Below are 20000 nucleotides of genomic sequence, written 5' to 3' on the forward strand. Positions count from 1 at the left end.
ATCATGTACTTGTTTCACCACCGTACTTGTTTGGTGGGAGTGACGAGGGGGGATGTGAGTGCGACCTGTTGAAGGACCCAGTCATTTCACCTGCATCCTTGCGAAAGGGGAACGCGCGAATTGTATTTGTTTTACTGTGATACATTTTGTCAACAGGTTTTTGACCAAGATATCTAGTATCGTGCCAATGTGAGGATCTCTCTGTCGTATGAACAACGGATGGACGGTTACATCGTATCCTTAAAGTTCTTTTCTTGCAGGAATCGGAGCTGGGACCGCGACAGGCCTGAGCTTTGTTGTGGTACCCAACTACTTCAGGCAGCGGCGCGGGGCGGCCAACGCCATCGTGAACTGCGGTGATGGGCTGGGACAAATCTTCATGCCGCCTTTCATTGTATTACTTCAAGACAATTTTGGTGATCGTGGCGCGACTCTTATTATCAGCGGCATAATGTTGCACGCCTGCGTCGCCGCCGCCACCTTCCACCCCTTAAAGTCGCACATGAAGGTCCAGATTACTCCAGAGGGCCACAAAGATGCAGCATTGCCCAGAAGCCCGCCAACCAACACTACACCAGCCACGTCATCCAAACCAAACATCTTCGTGCGGGTTGCCAAGTCGGTCGTGTCTAACCTCAGAATTCTCCGATCCAAACGGGCGTGCATCATCTCACTGTCGAGTTCACTGATCGTTGTCAACAACCTCAACTTCCTGATGATGGTACCCTTCGCCTTTCAGGACGAAGGACTCTCCATCGACGACTCGGCGCTGTGCATGTCTGCCATGGCCGTGGCCAGCCTTATAATTCGATCCTCCTGCTCTCTGTTCTCTGACTTTAACTTCTTCAGCGTGCGGGCGTGTTACCTGTCCGGCTGTGCCGTCATGTGCATCTCAGCAGGAGGTAATCTGATCACAACACCCCGGTACGATCCTTTACTGCACACCTCTCACACTCTTCACGTTCCATCTCACACGTACTCCTAATTACTACTACCACTGCTGCTACTATTACTACTCCTACCCCTATTAACACAAGTGCAACTACTACTACTACTACTACTACTACTACTACTACTACTACTACTACTACTACTACTACTACTACTACTACTACTACTACTGCTACTACTATTACAACAACAACAACTACTACTACTACTACTGCAACTACTGCAACTACTACTATTACTATAACAATTGCTACTACAATTAACGCTACTACTACTACTAATACTAATGACTGCAACTACTACTACTATTACTGCTACTACTAGTGCTACCGATACTACAATTATCATTACTGTTGTTGTTCTACAGATAGGAAATTAAACCTAAGATCGCGAATGTTGCGGAATTTAATGAAGAAAAGGTCGATATCGGTAACAGTCCAGCTTGGGGACATTTATTTTCTAAATTTTTTTTTCTTTTTACGTTGAGGCCTATAGCGCCTGTAGGCACACTTGAAGAGTGTATGGGAAGCGCTGTTTAGCTTCCGCCCATTAGTGGCGCAGGCAATTTTATTTATAGTGGTACCCATATTAGGGCCCATATCACCACCCAAGCTCATCTTGAGTGTAACCACCTAGAACCTGGGTATCATGGTGACATATAGGTAACTTTAAACCACTCGACAAATGGCAAAGTTTTTAAGGCTGTACGTGGTGGGATTCGAACCTACGCGTGGACGTCTGCCCGATCCCACGCTCACCACCTTATCCACTATGCCACCGCCTCCGAGGCTAGTGTAGGAATTGCCTTATCTAATTCCGGATAGTAACGAAATAATTGTACTTGTAATAACAAAAAAAAAAAAAAAAAAAACAGCGCCGTGGTACAGTGGAGCCATGCGTGCTTTGGTTTCCGAGGGGTCTCCAAGCTCACTGGTTCGAATCCTGTCCGCTGTCCGAGTGTACGTTGGGCTTCCTCACTTGGGGCAAGGGTTTCCTAGCGGGGGTGGGCTTTGAGATAGGAGGCACCACAAAAAAGTATCCCCTTTAGCCCATAAATTCTCTTTAAAAGCCCACATGGTATAAATAAAGAAAAGAAAAAACGAAATTGTTCTACTAAAATAAAAAAATAAAAAACACGAAAATTAAAAGTAACAATGACCTAAAGTGGACTTGAATTAAAAGTAACCAAAAGGACACAAGGAAGGATACACTCGCTAGTTTCAAATCAGAGATGACATTCTTTACAGGATGTCACTCAGGAAACTTGGATGCTCATTACACTCCCTCTTGCTTCAGTGTTCCCGCTGCTGAGGTCAAGAGAGTGGCTGTTGGTGGTGATGGTGGTGTACGGGATCGGTCATGGTGCAAACATGGGCACGTTCACCCTCATGCTGATCGACGTGATGGGGCTGAAGAGCTTGGCGCCTCTCCTCGGCACCAGCTGCTTCTGTAACGGCATCGGTTTGTTCCTCATCGGGCCTCTGATTGGTGAGTCACGAATTTACTGGGTGTGCATTCTGAAGGTGCTACTACTACTACTACTACTACTACTACTACTACTACTACTACTACTATAAAACCTCGTATATAAGCCAAGTTCAGCAAGTTTCCTACATCTTATCTTTTTTTATCTCCACCTCTTGCTCTAGTTCTCCTGACGCCTCGAATTTGATTACTTGCCACCAGATCAGACAATGCAGTCTATTACAGGCAGTCTTGCATTGTAAAGGCTGAGTGACTGATGCTTGCTGTTGTTTGTGTGTCGTGTATCTTTGTTTTTTGTTATTGGTGTTGTTGTTGTTGTTGTTGGTGGTGGTGGTGGTGGTGGTGGTGTTGGTGGTGCTGGTGTTGTTGTTGTTGTTGTTGTTGTTGTTGTTGTTGTTGTTGTTGTTGTTTTGATGATGATGATGTTTCTCTTCTGGTTTTTCCTCTTTTATTTTCTTTTTCTTTTTCTTCTTTCTTTCCTCTTCGTCTTCTTCTTCCTTCTTCTTCTTCTCCTCCTCCTCCTCCTCCTCCTCCTCCTCCTCCTCCTCCTCCTCCTCCTCCTCCTCCTCCTCTCCATCTTAGATAGAGCAATTCACCGCTGTTATAACAAGCAACATTGCAATGACCTTAATCTTGCACATGACCTCCACGATCATCACCCCACCACCACCACCACCACCACCACCACCACCACCACCACCACAACTACCAAATGAAAACCACATCTCCACAACCTCCATGTGAAGTCTACCACAACCACACCCTTTACTCTCCACAACTCCTGTTATTTATTTTCATGTTTCTTTTTCATGCACAGGAATTATTCGGGACGCTTCTCAGAGTTACGCCATCAGCATCTGGGTGTTGTCGAGCCTGGGGATGGGCGGGACACTTCTGTGGGTGTTGATGGGACGGGCAATGGCGTATGACAAGCAGAGGCACAAGGAAGGGCGTCTAGATCAGTAATAAGGAGAACCAGTTGACTGAGAGGATGAAAATGCATTCCAAGAAACACGAGGGTGGCAAACTATCGTAAACGTTTGACGAAGAACAGGAGTCTATAATGAGATGAATAACGATACAGTCATGTCAGTTACTGTGTGATTTCGAAATGCAATGCTAAATATGGTGAACAGATGAGCTACTGTGACAAGCAATATAAACACAGAGGACGATGAATACACCTGAGCTTTATTCTAGAAAGTTTCGCAGTGGAGGAAAACCTTGTAGTATTAACCCCATTCAATACTGAGACGCAATTTTACCATGATTTTGGGGCATGATTAGACGATTTTATTTATATTCGGAAGGGTCTATGGAGGTCAAAAGATTAATAGCCGAAGTCTCTACTACTCTAATCCCAACATATGTTTCTACAGCTGTATAATATCAAAAAAATAGTAACTAGAATGAATATGAAAACACGTCCTGGTGCTGAAGAGGTTAAAGGACTGCTTTGCCAAACGAAAGACGAACCCTGGGAATAAATCACCACAAGGTACGTATGCTCCTGGTAGGATAGAAACGGGAAACAACTGCACCAGATAACGTACCAGTCAGAGTGAACGCAGAGCAGGAAGATAACATACGTAGTTCTTCAGCAGACTGGATGAGCGAAAATTACCAAGGAATTATGAAGCGAGAATTGTTATGAATGGCTGGGAAGACAATCGAGCTACCTGTGATGGGAACTCTTGGTGCTGGTTGCTGTTAACGTGATGAAACTATAATGCGTTAAGTCACAGTGGAAATGGTAAGTAATGAAGACAGAAAATGTATAATGTAAAGAGGAAAACTTAACTAGAGGACAGTGATCTTGTAATCTGCCGACAGCGGTGATAGAAACGCAAATGATGGGCTTCAGGATTGAGAGAAAAACTGTTCCCATAGTGACCTAAAATCCCCTTCAACCAAACTCTCCTCCCCTTCTAATGATCCTACCACGCAGAGACAAGTGTGCGTGACAAGTGGTGCTTCGTGACGTCATCCCCACCACACTGGCATGGCATGGCAAACAACAACGGCCTCGTGATTTAGAAAGTGAAACTGACTTTGTATTCACAGCAAAACCATGAGTCATTAGTAATATACCTTCAAGTATCTTACAAGGAGGAAGAGGAGGAAGAGGAGGAGGAGAAGGAGGAGGAATGGCAAGAAAAGGAAAAACAAAACAAAAAAAAAATATATATATATATATATATATATATATATATATATATATATATATATATATATATATAAGATTTTACAGAACTAAATACGTATAACCCATACTAAGAATAAAAAAAACTAACAACAATAAACAAATATATAAGTAAAAATAAATAAAAACAAAATAAAGAGTAAATAAATAACAGTCTAGCGTGACCTGAGTGTGTGAGTTCTTGGTACACCCACACTCGATATGACCAACGATGCAATCTCACTGAAACACGTGACTGAAATTTGTTGATCCCACGTGTGAGAAGCCTCCGGGAAGAATGAAGTGTCGTATGCTGGGAATTGTAGAGGAGGAGGAGGAGGAGGAGGAGGAGGAGGAGGAGGAGGAGGAGGAGGAGGAGGAGGAGGAGGAGGAAAAGGAGGAGGAAGAGGTTATAAAGAAAAAAAAGATGGATGATTCTTATTATATAACCTTTATTAGAGAGAGAGAGAGAGAGAGAGAGAGAGAGAGAGAGAGAGAGAGAGAGAGAGAGAGAGAGAGAGAGAGAGAGAGAGAGAGAGAGAGAGAGAGAGAGAGAGAGAGTGTTTATTGTAGGTTACGATTGTTTTTAGCAACTATGAGTGGCAAAAGATTAATAAGAACGAAACTTTATCTAAGATGGAAAAAAAAAAAGAATTAAGAAAGAATCTAGATAAAGAAAACGTAAATATAGCCAACGACATTCACCGAAATATTAGAACAATTGAAAACCCTGCGTGTCTCACTGAAAGGCACTAAACATTTATGAATATGCACGAACACCAAAGAAACGCGCCACTACTATGCCGTGTTTGCAAGTTATCTCATTGTCCCTCTCTCTCCCGTCCCACAAACACCACTTGGTACCCTTGCATAATTTTCCTCAGTTGATCTCGAGAGTCAGAAGAGTGGTGATATAAACCGCTACTGCCAAACCCCCTTCCTTATGTGAGCCACGCTTCCCACGGTAGTAATGCGGCCGACGGACATCAGGTAAGGCAAAGTATCTGAAGGCTGTTTAGTTCACCTTGAAATTTATCACCTGCCCCCCTCCGTACCCAGTGTTGACAGACCGTATTCAGAAAGGTTTTATTTTCTCACCACGACTGTTTTCAAAGGCTGCAGAGATGATTAGCAGGATTATCAAGAGTGTTTTTCCAGTTGATAATGTAGATATCATGTCACTCTGTCTATAGAAGAAAAAAATCACTTTAAAAATCTCATGTAAATTTAAATAAATCTTGAAATAGTAAAGGTGAAGTACAGAAGTGATTGAGAATACGAGCCAGAAAATGAGCGGTCTCGTTATGACAGCCAGTGAATGGAAAGGCACGGGAATGAGTGAAGAGGACACAGGACATGGCTTGGGGAACCGCTTGGTAGTGATGTGGAGGGTGCCTCGCTGTGATGCTGTGAGTGTTGTCCGTCTGTTCATTATATTCAGGTACATTGCTAAAAGAAATATCACTCCGGCCAAAGTCAGCATTGTTTCTGTTAACGGTTTGTGTTACTGAGGTGATGACGCAGCGAGTGAATCAGTAACAAGGGATTCTATGCAGCTGAGAGTATCATGACGTCTCACTTTGGAGCGCGAGTGAGCGATACGTATCGTTCATCTAGCTGACTGTTATGCGTATCAGTGAAAACATTATAATGAAATCATGCGCCGCCCGGGAATCGAACCCGGGTCGCAAGAATGGGAATCTTGCATGATACCACTACACCAGCGGCGCAATGAAAGATAAAGTCATAGTTGTAAATATATCTCAATTTGAGTAATCGTTTGTGAGTTTTTATCTTAATTAGTGTGATAAGTAGTAGCCTTTACACACACAAACAAATACACACACATACACACATTATTATTATTATTATTATTATTATTACACACACACACACACACACACACACACACACACACACACACACACACACACACACTGCGTATCGTAGGTGGAGTGTGGTGAAAGATCATCGTTCCCGTGGCTCTAGAAACTATACTCAGGAGAGAAAGATGATGGGAGCGGGAGAGAAGAGAAAGGCTACGTCACGCTGTCCTTTGAAGTGTATACGGCAACTTACATTACATTACAACTACTTTTGTTTAGTATCTGGAGTGTTTATTAGAGAAGACTCCTAGAGAGAGAGAGAGAGAGAGAGAGAGAGAGAGAGAGAGAGAGAGAGAGAGAGAGAGAGAGAGAGAGAGAACCCTTTCCTCATCCATTCCTACATTATTCCTCCTCCTCTCCCTCCATTCCTTATTCATTCTTCGTCCTCCTCTTCCTTCTCCGACTTCACCTACGTTATCCACCTATTCTGTGTGTGTGTGTGTGTGTGTGTGTGTGTGTGTGTGTGTGTGTGTGTGTGTGTGTGTGTGTGTGTGTGTGTGTGTGTGTGTGTGTGTGTGTGAAGAAGAAGAAGAAGAAGAAATATATTTATTGCTCAGACTTTTTTACAAAGTATGGAGCACAGCCCCTCAATATGTACATAATCTTATGTATCACCTAAACATTCGCAACAATGCATTAATAAACTGTGCCAGATTTATTAACAAGTTTACATTACCACTTTGCATCAGCTTGACAAATTTAAAATTATTTGGTTGCAATCTATAATATTCGGGTATGTATCTATTTCTCAATTGAAGAATTTCTTGATTTTGACAAATCAACAAAGCATGGTATTCATCCCCTATCAATTCATTATTACATTTAGTACAATAACGCACCTCTCTGTCTGTTTGATTATATCTACCAACAATGATTGGTAATTTATTATTTCCGTGCGAAGCTTTGACAAACTTATACGATTATTTTTATTAAGTTTAAGCAGGTATTCTTCAATTCCATAAATTTCTTTATATAATTTGTAAGTATTACAAATACCTTTATTTGATATGTTTTCGTACCACTTGTTTATCCATAAGTCTTTTAATTTTTGTTCAATCGCTTTTCTGAACCATTTAGGGTTACTAACTGTCTGCGCCATCCACACCCATGACATTCCACACTCTATACAAATATTTTTGATATATTCTATCCATGGTGACAAAAAATACAGACCGCTCGTATATAACTGTAATAAGCAATTATACATTATATAACTTAACTTAGTGTTCTTTCCCGTCACTAACCTAGACCAATAATTTATCATCTTACACTTAATAGTTATATCAAGAGGGTGTGTGTGTGTGTGTGTGTGTGGGTGCGAAGACGGGCGTGGCACTGATTCAGCAGTCACATCAGGTTGTTAGTGCCATACACGTTGTTTTTCACACTGGCCATAACAGAATCACAAAGAACTTACTAAATGACACAATGTACATTTAAAAGAAGAAAAACGACTGCACCGCTTTTTTTTTTTTTTTTTTTTTTTTGTAACGATAATCACAAGCATTTAGACTTCCTTCACTGAGTTTAGTTTAGTTTTTTGTCTTATTTTTCCTTTTTCCTTTATCTTTTCTTCCTTTCTTTCTCTGAACTGAAATGTCTATAAACTGACAACTTCACTTTGCTCTTATTTTTTGTCCTTACTTTACCTTAGTCTTAATGATATTCTTTTTTTTATTTATTTTCTGCACCAAAACACTGATACAAGTGAGATTAAATGTATATCACGCCAAGGCCACGAGACCAAGGCGTGTATAGATTAATCAAATACACAAATTATACTTGACATTGTTTTAAATTCAATAATCTACAATTAACTTACAATACAAAAGATATATGAGTTGATATTTTCCTATTTTAAGTGTGTGTGTGTGTGTGTGTGTGTGTGTGTGTGTGTGTGTGTGTGTGTGTGTGTGTGTGTGTGTGTGTGTGTGTGTGTGTGTGTGTGTGTGTGTGTGTGTTTTGCTTTACAAGACCGTCAGTTGTACAGTATCAGCAGATTGAGACATAGTAGTTTGTGTTACTAACCTCTCCGTTTCCTATGCATTTCCGTAACTCAGCCTTGTGAAAGATTTCCTCCCTTCCCTTAGAGAGAATAGATAACAACAAAATAGCGGTACCAAATGTATTTCTTATTTCTCCAAGTTGAGGAAAAATTATTCAAAGAAAATAAATGTTTATATATCATTGTTGCCTTCCCGAAATGATCAGATTATTAATTAATTATGTTTTTTTACTTCACTGGTTCAACAAGGAACAGTTATCTGATATGTATCAACTCTGACAAGTTGCTGACGTGGGCTGATTCCATCATTACCACACTTATCACTCGTGCGTTATCAGTGGTTACAACACTTTCTCAAGGACGATGATGAGTAGCTTTCCTAGCATTGGCATGTTTTGGCTTGTGAGGGAAGCAGTGACAGGGTGTTACTACAGTGCTGGACACAGAGCGACTGGTACCAATTTGTGTAGATAGTAATGTGGACACAGTGGGCAGCAGTGGGATCGTGACAGACACTTAGGAGGACACAGGTGAGGCGTTAAGCGATCATTCTAAGTTTAAAAAAAAAAAAAAAAAAAAAAAAAAAACTCAGCAAGACAAATCACCCAAACTTTCTTCATTCCTCTCCATCTCCATCAGGTTACCGTTCCTTCTCATGCCATTCCTTCCCTCCCTGCACCTCACCATCTCCAGATGGTGAGGTGGCATAGTGGATAAGGTGGTGAGCGTGGGATCGGGCAGACGTCCACGCGTAGGTTCGAATTCCACCACGTACAGCCTTAAAACACTTTGCCATTTGTCGAGTGGTTTAAAGTTACCTACAAATCACCATGATACCCAGGTTCTAGGTGGTTACACTCAAGATGAGCTTGGGCGGTGATATGGGCCCTAATATGGGTACCACTATAAATAAAACTTCCTGCGCCACTAATGGGCGGAAGCTGAACAGCGCTTCCCTTACACTCTTCAAGTGTGCCTACAGGCGCTATAGGCCTTACCGTAAAAAAAAAAAAAAAAAAAAAAAATCACCATTAGGTAACTCTCATTGCTAACCTGTTACTTGTTCACCGCAAAATCCATCCTTCTCATCACTAGTTTTCATTTGACAGTAGCAAGGACGTCAGTAATTCAATCTGTCTGTTACTCCGAGGTGTTATCCTTTGATCCCTCCACGCTGAGTCAATCTTCATGTTCTCCGTCTTGAAGCGTCGTGGCTGCATCTTATGTGTCACGCTTGCACAAGTAGATTGGCGCATCATCAACGCATGCACAGCTCAACAAGAAAAATTTAAGCTTCAAGGACATGAGAAGAAAAACTCAAGTTATATCTACACTGTAGCTTGGCATGTCGTGTGAAGCAAGGCCATTTTTTTTTTTTCAGATGCATAGATATATCAGCTCTCTACAGTACGTTACGCGGGTTTTAAGGAGGTTTCTTTCAGTACTAGTGACAGATTAACGATATTTACATGATTAACAGGAGGAGCATTGTTAAGAACTGGTGTAATCATCTCCGTGGCCTTTGAAAATAGTCGTGTTGAACATTTTTAATACGCCCTGGAAAGATGAGATCCTTGAGAAACACCTAAGTCACAGTGTCTGATGATTCCCGGCTCATCCTCACCACTCCCCACGGCTCGCTTTCCTTCCCACTGGCCTTCACCTATAGGATCCAACACTCGCTGCCGTCGCCACAACCGGTCCCCACCACCGCCACCACCGCCACCACCATTACATCATGAGAGGCAGCGGCTGGGGAGGCATGATTAGTATTTCAGCAAAAAGAAAAGAAAGCAACACCAACAACAATAGTTTACTACTTCTATTACTACTACTACTACTACTACTACTACTACTACTACTACTACTACTACTACTACTACTCTCCACTCACCCAACATTCACTTCGCTGCCTGTGCATGGAGGTGAAATACATGACAGTGGCGAAAATGCTTCCCTGACACACTGTGCATCATTTTTTCACCTCAAATGAATGTGCAACTGGATGGGTAGCCATAATAATTTCATCACAGTTTTATTGGCAGTGTGTGTGTGTGTGTGTGTGTGTGTGTGTGTGTGTGTGTGTGTGTGTGTGTGTGTGTGTGTGTGTGTGTGTGTGTGTGTGTGTGTGTGTGTGTGTGACGTTCTTCGAATGTAACATAATATATTTAGGTCTTCCACTGATGCAGGAATAGACAATAGCGCGTGGCAACATGTAAACTTGGAAGGTCACACACACACACACACACACACACACACACACACACACACACACACACACACACACACACAGATGAGATCGCGGAAAACAAGACAGTGCAACTCCGAAAGGAGTGAGCGGTAGGCGTGGACTCTTGGCAACTGGCGACTTTTACATAACTTCTCTCGTGGTGTAGTACTAGTGATGGTGGCGGTGGTAGTAGTGGTAGTGGTGGTTGTGACAGTGAAGGGACAGTGACAGCTACAGTGGCATGTGTGGTGCAGGTGGTGAAGCCGGACACACGTTGCTTATTTCCGTGAAGTGCTTTGGTGTTAGTGATCAAGATGAAATCATACGAGCAACAAATAATTAAGCGTTCGTCATTGTCTTTCATGAGCTCAATGAAAGTGGAGGTATTACAGTAGTAGTAGTAGTAGTAGTAGTAGTAGTAGTAGTAGTAGTAGTAGTAGTAATAGTGGTAGTTTTCATTTATTTATTTTTTTTTTAGTTTTTACGTCCGGTTTATATATTAGAGGCTAGGACGATGCCTACTGACAGAGGAGTTAGGACTTTGGTTTTAGCATTTGGGAACCGTTACGCCGAGTGGATGTCTTTCTTAACCTCGGACCGTGGCCAGGATTCGAACCCTGGGGCCCACAAAGCCCACGCGGTCCCACTGCACCACGGCGGTGATGGTCGTAATTACAGTAACAGATGTGGGTGGCGCAAATGAAGAGAGTAAGGTGAATGAACGCGGGAAATGTAGTCTGACGTACACAGAACTAAGAGAGAGAGAGAGAGAGAGAGAGAGAGAGAGAGAGAGAGAGAGAGAGAGAGAGACGATAGAAAGAAATAGAAAAACAAACAGCAAAAGAACACAGTAGTATGATAAAATAACTCATAAACAGACACATAGCACGCAAATAATCCAAACTAGTAACAACAAACCACTAAAACGCAAACCAACAGTGCGACAAATGGTACAAGATGACAGAGTGCGTGACATTAGCGAGACTGATAAGAAAAAGTAATACGCCACCAAACTGTGAACGGCATAACATTTGAGAGAGGGACCCAGCGTGTGAAGGTGAAGGTGAAGGTGAGGGTGATGCAACTGGGGTGAGATAAGCACGCGCCGCAGCCTCAAAAGTCATCAAACTAGTGCCAAAATCAACCAGTGCCAGCTCATCTCAGTGCGGTGTGAGTGTCATTACAGGGTACACGCCAAACACTTTAAATCTTGTATGGCGGGAAGGGAAATTACTTAGAGGGGATCAATACGTGAAAAAAAATGTTATATTCTAAGTAACAACTGACGAATAATTAACTACAAAATTTCTGACCCTTGATATGCAAAACAGGACTGAGAGAGTGAAAGAAAACAGTGATGATACCATGACGTGACAAAAAAAAAAAATCAATAAAGAACAGAGACGCGCACAGACGCACACCAAAAGAAGACAAACCCGAACACACTCACACACGGAAACCAAAGGAAGGAGACACACACAAAAAAAAAATAAATAAATAAATAAACTGAAAAAAAAAAAAAAAAAACAATATACCAGCAACACAAGACAAGAACAAGAAAAAAACAACAACAGAAATAAAAAAAGAATAAAACTTGTTTCACCACAACAAATAAAAGTGAATCAGGTGAACGTACCATGACTAGACTTGTTACTCTCGTGTGGCAACAGTGAGGTGGCGGTCACTGGTGTTACCGCTTGTGCTTCCGTGCTTGCTGGAATCACAAGGGACGAACACTGACCACACAACGCACTGGAGGGAAGGAGGCGGGGCGAGTACTGGTAGCATGGCATTCAGCGGGGCGAGGGAGAAGGCGGGGCAGGGCAAGGGTGCCGCGGAGTGCCAGGAGCTTCACGTACAAAGGGAGGAGAAGTGCCAGGATATAAATGCCAACGAGAAACAGTGGCGTGATGGTGACAGAGACCGTGATTGCAGTGTTGATGATGACAGCGCTGCGGGAGGAGATGAGAAGCCCCCACAGAACACTGGCAGCCGCGGGAACAAACAGGGCGTGGTGTTCAGTCAGGATGAGAGAGTGCAGTACAAGTTGGTGCCGCCTGAAGGAGGATGGGGCTGGATGGTGGTGCTTGGGACCTTCATTATCGTGGTGAGTCTTCCTTCCTGCTGTGGTTCATAGTATGAAAAGCTTGGTTCCCTCAAGAAATGACTAGCCGGGTTTTCAAGTGTTTTTTTCCTGTCAGTAATGTAGAAAGCTTGTCAATTTGTCACTGAATCGTAAAGACGCCCTTAAAATTCCGTGTCACTACAAGTTAAGTCTTTATAAAGGAGTGGAGATGCGGCGACGAAGTGTTTCAGAATATGGGTCTGTATGAGTTCCCTACTCCATTATTTTTTCTAATATATTTCAACACAATTGTGGCATTGGAAGTCTTTGATATTTTCACACGTTGAAGGAACTAGTTTGTGTAGAAAAGTGAAGAGAGCAACAGAGGCAGTGGTTGTGCCAAACTTAATCTTTAGACGAGACCACAAGAAATGTGTAAAATGTAAAAAAATAAACCTCTTGTAATCATATAGTAAAGTGGCAAAAGAGTCACCAAATAAAGCATACAATCATTACTATTTCTTCTAGTAACTGAACAAAACAGTCACACATACAGTACGTTTGTTCTTTTATCCGGATTCTTTATCAGCATGAGTAAAGAAAAGTCAGACACCATAAAATGTATCTGCCTAATTATAAACATGTATTTGCGAGCAAGCCTTTACCTATTCAAGGAATTATAGTTAATTAAAACACATTAATAAGACCAACCATCGTAAATGAATAATGGATGAGTTACTCTGCTTCTTCTCTTGGTCCAGACGCTGCTGCCCTCGATGGGTCCCTCCTTCGGCGTGCTCTTCTCCGACTACCTCATTGACGCCGGCTCCTCCTCCACCAACACTGCCTGGATCTTCAACCTCCAGTGCTTCCTGTGGTTCATCAGCGGCCTCTTGACGCGGCCCCTCACGCAGGAGCTGGGATGGCGTCCCGTGGGGATGACTGGCTCTGTGATGGCCAGCGTGGGCCTCATGCTCAGCGCCATCACCCCCTTCCCAAAATTTCTCTTTTTCTCTTACTCCGTCTTGACTGGTGAGTGCGAGTGTCTCTCTTCTCCGCTGCCTGTCTCAAATTCCTCACACCGCCCTCACTATTCCCCTTGGCTGGATTATTCATAGTGTATGCATAACTTTCCCTTCTGATGTTCCACAAGTTAAGGCTTTTATTCAACCTCAAAAAGCATGGATAATATCTAACACGTGATTGCATTTGTCCTCAGAGCTTCACTGCAGATATCACTGCACTAACACAAGGTCAAAGTCACTTGGTCAACATGTTCACATAGTGAACTGTATCGAGGCAGCAGAAAGCACCGCACGTCACTGACCACACCCTCTCTCCCAACAGGGATCGGCGGCGGCTTGGTGACCTGCCAGTGCTTCACCATTCTACCTCACTACTTCCACCGGCTGCGCGGCATCACCAATGCCATCATGATGAGTGGCATCTGCCTGGGACAGTTCCTGGTGCCACCTGTCTCCCGATACCTTCAAGATATTTTCGGTTTTAGAGGTGCCACGCTCATCATGGGAGCCATTATGCTCAATGCCAGCGTCGGCGCCTCCTTCTTCCACCCCTACGAGTGGCACCAAAAGAGGGTCATAGTGGAGGAGGAGCCCGAGGAATATGTGCCGGCCCTTCCCGCCAAGCCCAAGGCCATGGACTCACCTCACCTGGGCCGCGGCATGGTGCTCTCCCCCTCAAAGTCCTCCTTCGCCAGCAGCACAGTGTCACACTTAGTGGAGGCGGAGTGTGACTTTGCCCACGAGACGAGGCACAGGCTGCTTGTGCGCCTTGAGGGCAGGAAGACGACAGCCCCTTCCTCCAGGCACTCCTCGAGATACAACTCCACTCTCAGCCTCTCCTCCATGGACGCGGGTAGCCTCGCCGCCATGCCCCTTGGACGACGAGGAGGAAAAGGCCGACGCCAAGGCGCAAAAGAAAACAGGCGAAATCTTTCTCATCAGGGTCATCAAGTCCACCAAGAAGGACCTCGCGGTGCTCAAGTACCTGCGCGCCTGCATCTTCTGCTTTGGCGGCGTCTTGTGCATCAACGGCTTCCTCAACTTCCTCATGATGGTGCCCTTCGCCATGCTGGAGGTGGGCTTATCGAAGGACGCCTCCTCTTGGTGCCTGTCTGTGTCCGCGGGGTGCAACCTGGTGACGCGCATCATGGTGTCCACGCTGTCAGACTTCAAGTGGTTCAACAAGAGGATTGCCTACCTGTCCGGCTTCCTGCTCATTAGCGCCTCCATCACAGGTGAGCAAGCGGCGGCTGCAGCGGCGGCGGTGGTCGTGGTGTTGATGATAGTAAAAATGATCACAACGAAATCTCTCTCTCTCTCTCTCTCTCTCTCTCTCTCTCTCTCTCTCTCTCTCTCTCTCTCTCTCTCTCTCTCTCTCTCTCTCTCTCTCTCTCTCTCTCTCTCAGCTCCAGTAACTTTCCTCCGCAGCCTTCACGTTCTCCACCACGTCTGAGCTGCTGCTGACCTGGATGGCGACCTATGGCGTGGGCGTGGGGGCGTGCATGGGCATCTACAACATCGTCATCATCGACGTGATGGGCGAGGAACTGCTTGCCCCGGTCTTCGGCACCTCCTCCTTCTGTACCGCCATTGGGTTCATCTGCCTCGGCCCTCTTATTGGTACAGAGAAGCGCAGCACAGCATAGAACAGCACTATACAACACAGCACATCGCATCACAGCTTGACACTTCATAACGCAGTAAAAAACATAACACACAGCAGCATATCACAGTATAACACTATATAACGGAACGTAGCACACCATATCACAGCATAACACTGCATAACACAATAAAGCGAAGCACTCAACGTAGCACATCACAGCTCAACATAACAGCATAAATAACACTTTCCTCGCAGCATTCCTCCTTGTCCATCTTAGTCTCCATTACTTTTTGCTGAGAGTTACAAATAATCAATCAAGAAGTTGTGTATCATTCTATTCATTTATCTTTGTGTCTGTATGTATGTGTGTGTTATCGTTCCGCCCCTCCTCACACAGGCTTCATCAGGGACGTCACTCAGAGCTACGCCGTCAGCATGCGAATCACGGCCGGGATGCTGCTCATGTCTTTCCTGGCGTGGATGTTCATGAATGTAGCGGAGAAGATCGACCGACGCAGGAAGGCCGCTAAAGAGAGGGAAGAGGAGGAGGAGAAGCCGTAGTGTGGGTGAAGGGAATGGCCAGGAACGAGAAACGCCACTGAATATCTATCTGACCGTGTCTTTCATGCGTGTGTCAAAAGTGTCTTCTGAGGGAAATCCGTGTTGTTTTGCGCCTTGTCGTGACTGTTATTCTATCATTGCCGTCACATTCCCATCACTTGTTCCCTCAGTCTACTTATTTTTCTTACTCATCGTTTGCATTGTGTGTGTTTGTACATTTTGAAACATGTGAGTGGGAAACAGAAGCACCGCACACTGGAAATGACTGGAGCACCAATAACAAAGTGCAGAGTGAGTGAGTGAGTGAGTGAGTGAGTGCTGCGTTCAGGTAAGTGGATGCATTAAGGAGTCAATACCAATAGCTCACCTTAACCTCTTCAGTACCATGACGTGTTTCAATATTCATTCTGCTTATTATCTGGTGACTTTATACTGCTTCAGAAACTTATGTGGAGATTAAGATAGTGAAGACTCTGGCCACTAATCTTTTAACTTCCACAGACCCTTCCTAATGTAAATAAAATCGTCTAATCACAACCAAAGCTCATGGTAAAAATGCATTTCAGTACTGAAGGGGTTAACGACCAATGGTACAACAAGGTCACCGTTAACCATGTGATGTAACACCATTAAGTGAAGATCAGAACAAAAAAGAGCCCGACCCATATCAATAAGAGATGAACTAGATAGAAAAAAAAAAAAACGTGGAAGTGGAAGTGGAAGATAAGATGCAGAGGAGAACCAAACAGTAGCTTGTTGGACACTAGAAGAACGATAATCATGATAAGTACAAACAGTATCGTAAAGCTTGATAAGAATTCAAAACAAGGCTAGAGAGCGAAACATAGATAAGAAATAAATCAAAAGGAAACCCAGACAGCAACAAAACTTTAGGTCATTGCAACGCTGCTTAGTAACTACTTCTAAAGGAGAGTCAACCAGGACAGCACAGAAGTTCCTCTCCACCCAACTTTCGCACTATAAAATAAAATGGTGACAAGGAATTTCTACAGGGAAGGATGAAAAAAGTACTAACATTTACACTACTGTGAACTCAATAAGGCTATCTAAGAATGAACACAAAATAATGATAAAATCAGTGTTTGTGAAAAAATAAAAGGACTTACTTTGATAAATGAAAATAATATAGTTTCAAGTATAATCATTTGGTCAAGAGGAGAGCTCGTTGGGATTAACTTATAGGTAGACAGATAGACGAATATATTCTTTCACACACACCATGACAGTAAGAACAGGTGAATACAGTACAGGTACACTCAGATATAATCCCGATTTTTGTACTACAGTATATATTTTTTAACGAATTTTGTAATATGTGGCAGGAATATAATCAACAATAATGGTGTTACTATCATTATCATTTTGAGAGAGAGAGAGAGAGAGAGAGAGAGAGAGAGAGAGAGAGAGAGAGAGAGAGAGAGAGAGAGAGAGAGAGAGAGAGAGAGAGAATGGGGATGCAGTTTACATGGAATGAAATGCGAAATGTAGAAACCAGAAGGGAGTGGAGATAAGTAGGTAAGCAGACATAAAGTGGGGTTGAGAAAGAAAGGTGTGGCTTCCTATACATCATAAATACTGAAACATGATACTTACCTAGTAACACCTTCACTAGCGTTTCCATATTCATTCTGCTTACTACTTGCTGACTTTGAACAATTTCAGAAATTCATGTGGGGCATTAAAATAGTGAAGACTGTGGCCATTAATCTTCTGACCTCCATAGACCCTTCTAATGTCAATAAATGGTCTAATCGTACACAAATCTCTAGGTATAAATGTGTCCCAGTACTGAAGGGCTTAAAATAGTGAAGACTGTGGCCATTAATCTTCTGACCTCCATAGACCCTTCTTAATGTCAATAAAATGGTCTAATGGTACACAAATCACATGGTAAAAATATATCCCAGTACTGAAGGGGTTAAAATCACTTGACTTAACACACTGCTTTAGATAGAAATAAGAAAGGGAAGTCTGCTCCATCAAATAGTAAACTGTCCATACATATACTTTCCTCAAAACAAACCCATCTCATTTTTTTCCTTTCCTCGTCTTTTTTTGGATGAAATTAGACTCGTGTGAAGGAAAACAAGCAGTGAAGTCACACTGATATGCCTAACGGACAATATACCATACAATAACACAACGTGAACAGAGATAAGACTCACCAAATAAATATAATAGTGACCAGTGAAATCAGTTAATCAAAGAAAACTAGATTGTAGTGAAGAAAATGGAAGGTTTGAGAGGGACACACAAATATTTATCAAGAGAGAGAGAGAGAGAGAGAGAGAGAGAGAGAGAGAGAGAGAGAGAGAGAGAGAGAGAGAGAGAGAGAGAGAGAGAGAGAGAGAGAGAGAGAAACTATCTTCGCTAATGAATCAGGGCAAGAATATTACCGTTTGACAATGAACCACTAAATTTTCCTTCTAGACATTTGGTTCATGAGAGAGAGAGAGAGAGAGAGAGAGAGAGAGAGAGAGAGAGAGTAGCCTTTATCTAGAAGGAAGACAAAGGTGCCTAACGTGATGAAGCGAAGGCGAGGGAGGGGGTAGGGGAGTAAGCGCGCTCTCTCTCTCTCTCTCTCTCTCTCTCTCTCTCTCTCTCTCTCTCTCTCTCTCTCCTCCTTCAATCTACATACTCCTCCTTCCTCCATCACTCCGACTCTCTCTCTCTCTCTCTCTCTCTCTCTCTCTCTCTCTCTCTCTCTCTCATTAAAAGTGACTGAACAAACATGGCATGATTTATTACACCCTAAATAGGAGTTGGTGAGAGTATTGCTCCTCTCTCTCTCTCTCTCTCTCTCTCTCTCTCTCTCTCTCTCTCTCTCTCTCTCTCTCTCTCCTTCTTCATCTCCTTCATTTATCACGGCTTCCCGCTGTTACTCGAGAAAATATGACTGGAGGGATAATGTATAAGTCTTCATATTTATTTTACTTGTAAATAAACAAAGTGAATGGGTACGAAAGAACACACACACACACACACACACACACACACACACACACACACACACACACACACACACACACACACACACACACACGTCAGAGAAGGATTGAGAAGTAATATCTATACATCAAAACTACTGTCAAAATATTAGAGAGAAATGTTGGACGGGGGAATGACAGAATGATTAGATGTATGTGTAACTGAGGCTAAGTTTACTGTATGTTTTGGTAATACCCACACATGTAAGAGGGAGGTATCAAGACATTTTTTTCCTGAATTTTGGTTGACTCGCTTGACGTTTAAGGGAATTGACAAGTAAGTGGGTCTCTTTTTTTTTCTTGCCCTTAGCCAGTTTCTCTCTCTCTCTCTCTCTCTCTCTCTCTTTGTTCCTGAATTTTGGTTGACTGTCTTGACGTTTAAGGGAACTGGCAACCAAGTGGACCTTTTCTTTTCATTTTTTTGTTGCCCTTAGCCAGTTCTACCTCCTTCATAAAAAATACTCTCTCTCTCTCTCTCTCTCTCTCTCTCTCATTGTGTGTATGTATGTGGGTATAAATCACTCAAACACGACTTACATATACATATCCATTTGTCCTGTCCGGGTCTCGTTCATCACTTTCCTGCCAAGCTAATCTCAACTTCACTGTTATTCTTCCTCTGCTTACTGATAACTCAACGAGGGTCAAACTAACAAGGTTCTGACTATCGATGTGTATTAGAGAGGACCTATATAATCTCTCTCTCTCTCTCTCTCTCTCTCTCTCTCTCTCTCTCTCTCTCTCTGTAACGCGTCATCACTATTACCTGTTTTTTCCTCCTTCTCTTCCTCTCCATCTCTCAACTTCCTTCGCACTTTATCTCTTTATCCACATCTTTCCCTCTCCCTCACTCCCTCTCTCCCTCTCCTGTAATCCCCTTCACCTGCCTCTCCGCACATCAGAAACACACACTTCTCAGCACTTCAGAAGGCGCCTCGAGATTCCCTCCGTCACTTCACGCCAAATATGTTTCACTTGTAAACACCGAAGGAGGAG

At 43.1% G+C, this 20000-nt stretch overlaps 2 protein-coding genes, 1 long non-coding RNA gene and 1 other non-coding gene across 4 annotated transcripts in view; 2 read left to right on the forward strand and 2 right to left on the reverse strand.

Moving 5' to 3' along the window:
* LOC123513383 (monocarboxylate transporter 9-like) overlaps window positions 1-12544 on the reverse strand; it is a 38493-nt gene extending 25949 nt beyond the window's left edge. The window contains exon 1 of the mRNA XM_045270510.1: window positions 12376-12544. The gene's annotated coding sequence lies outside the window, so the exon portion shown is untranslated. The remainder of the gene's footprint in view (window positions 1-12375) is intronic.
* Window positions 1-17358, forward strand: part of LOC123513450 — a 21309-nt gene extending 3951 nt beyond the window's left edge. The window contains exons 4-13 of the mRNA XM_045270610.1: window positions 261-902; window positions 2248-2439; window positions 3254-3398; window positions 11851-11909; window positions 12410-12846; window positions 13566-13836; window positions 14152-14492; window positions 14545-15064; window positions 15258-15449; window positions 15833-17358. Coding sequence (XP_045126545.1) covers window positions 261-902; window positions 2248-2439; window positions 3254-3398; window positions 11851-11909; window positions 12410-12846; window positions 13566-13836; window positions 14152-14492; window positions 14545-15064; window positions 15258-15449; window positions 15833-15996 — 2963 coding nt within the window. The 3' untranslated portion in view covers window positions 15997-17358. The remainder of the gene's footprint in view (window positions 1-260; window positions 903-2247; window positions 2440-3253; window positions 3399-11850; window positions 11910-12409; window positions 12847-13565; window positions 13837-14151; window positions 14493-14544; window positions 15065-15257; window positions 15450-15832) is intronic.
* On the reverse strand, window positions 6278-6348 carry Trnag-ccc. Its single transcript has one exon. It is a non-coding gene; the product is annotated as a tRNA-Gly (tRNA).
* LOC123513386 lies at window positions 10925-12061 on the forward strand. The gene is made up of 2 exons (XR_006677324.1): window positions 10925-11122; window positions 11679-12061. It is a non-coding gene; the product is annotated as an uncharacterized LOC123513386 (long non-coding RNA).
* Window positions 17359-20000: the final 2642 nt, after the last annotated feature.

The sequence above is a fragment of the Portunus trituberculatus genome, chromosome 36, assembly GCF_017591435.1.
Source record: "Portunus trituberculatus isolate SZX2019 chromosome 36, ASM1759143v1, whole genome shotgun sequence".
Lineage (NCBI taxonomy): Eukaryota > Metazoa > Arthropoda > Malacostraca > Decapoda > Portunidae > Portunus > Portunus trituberculatus.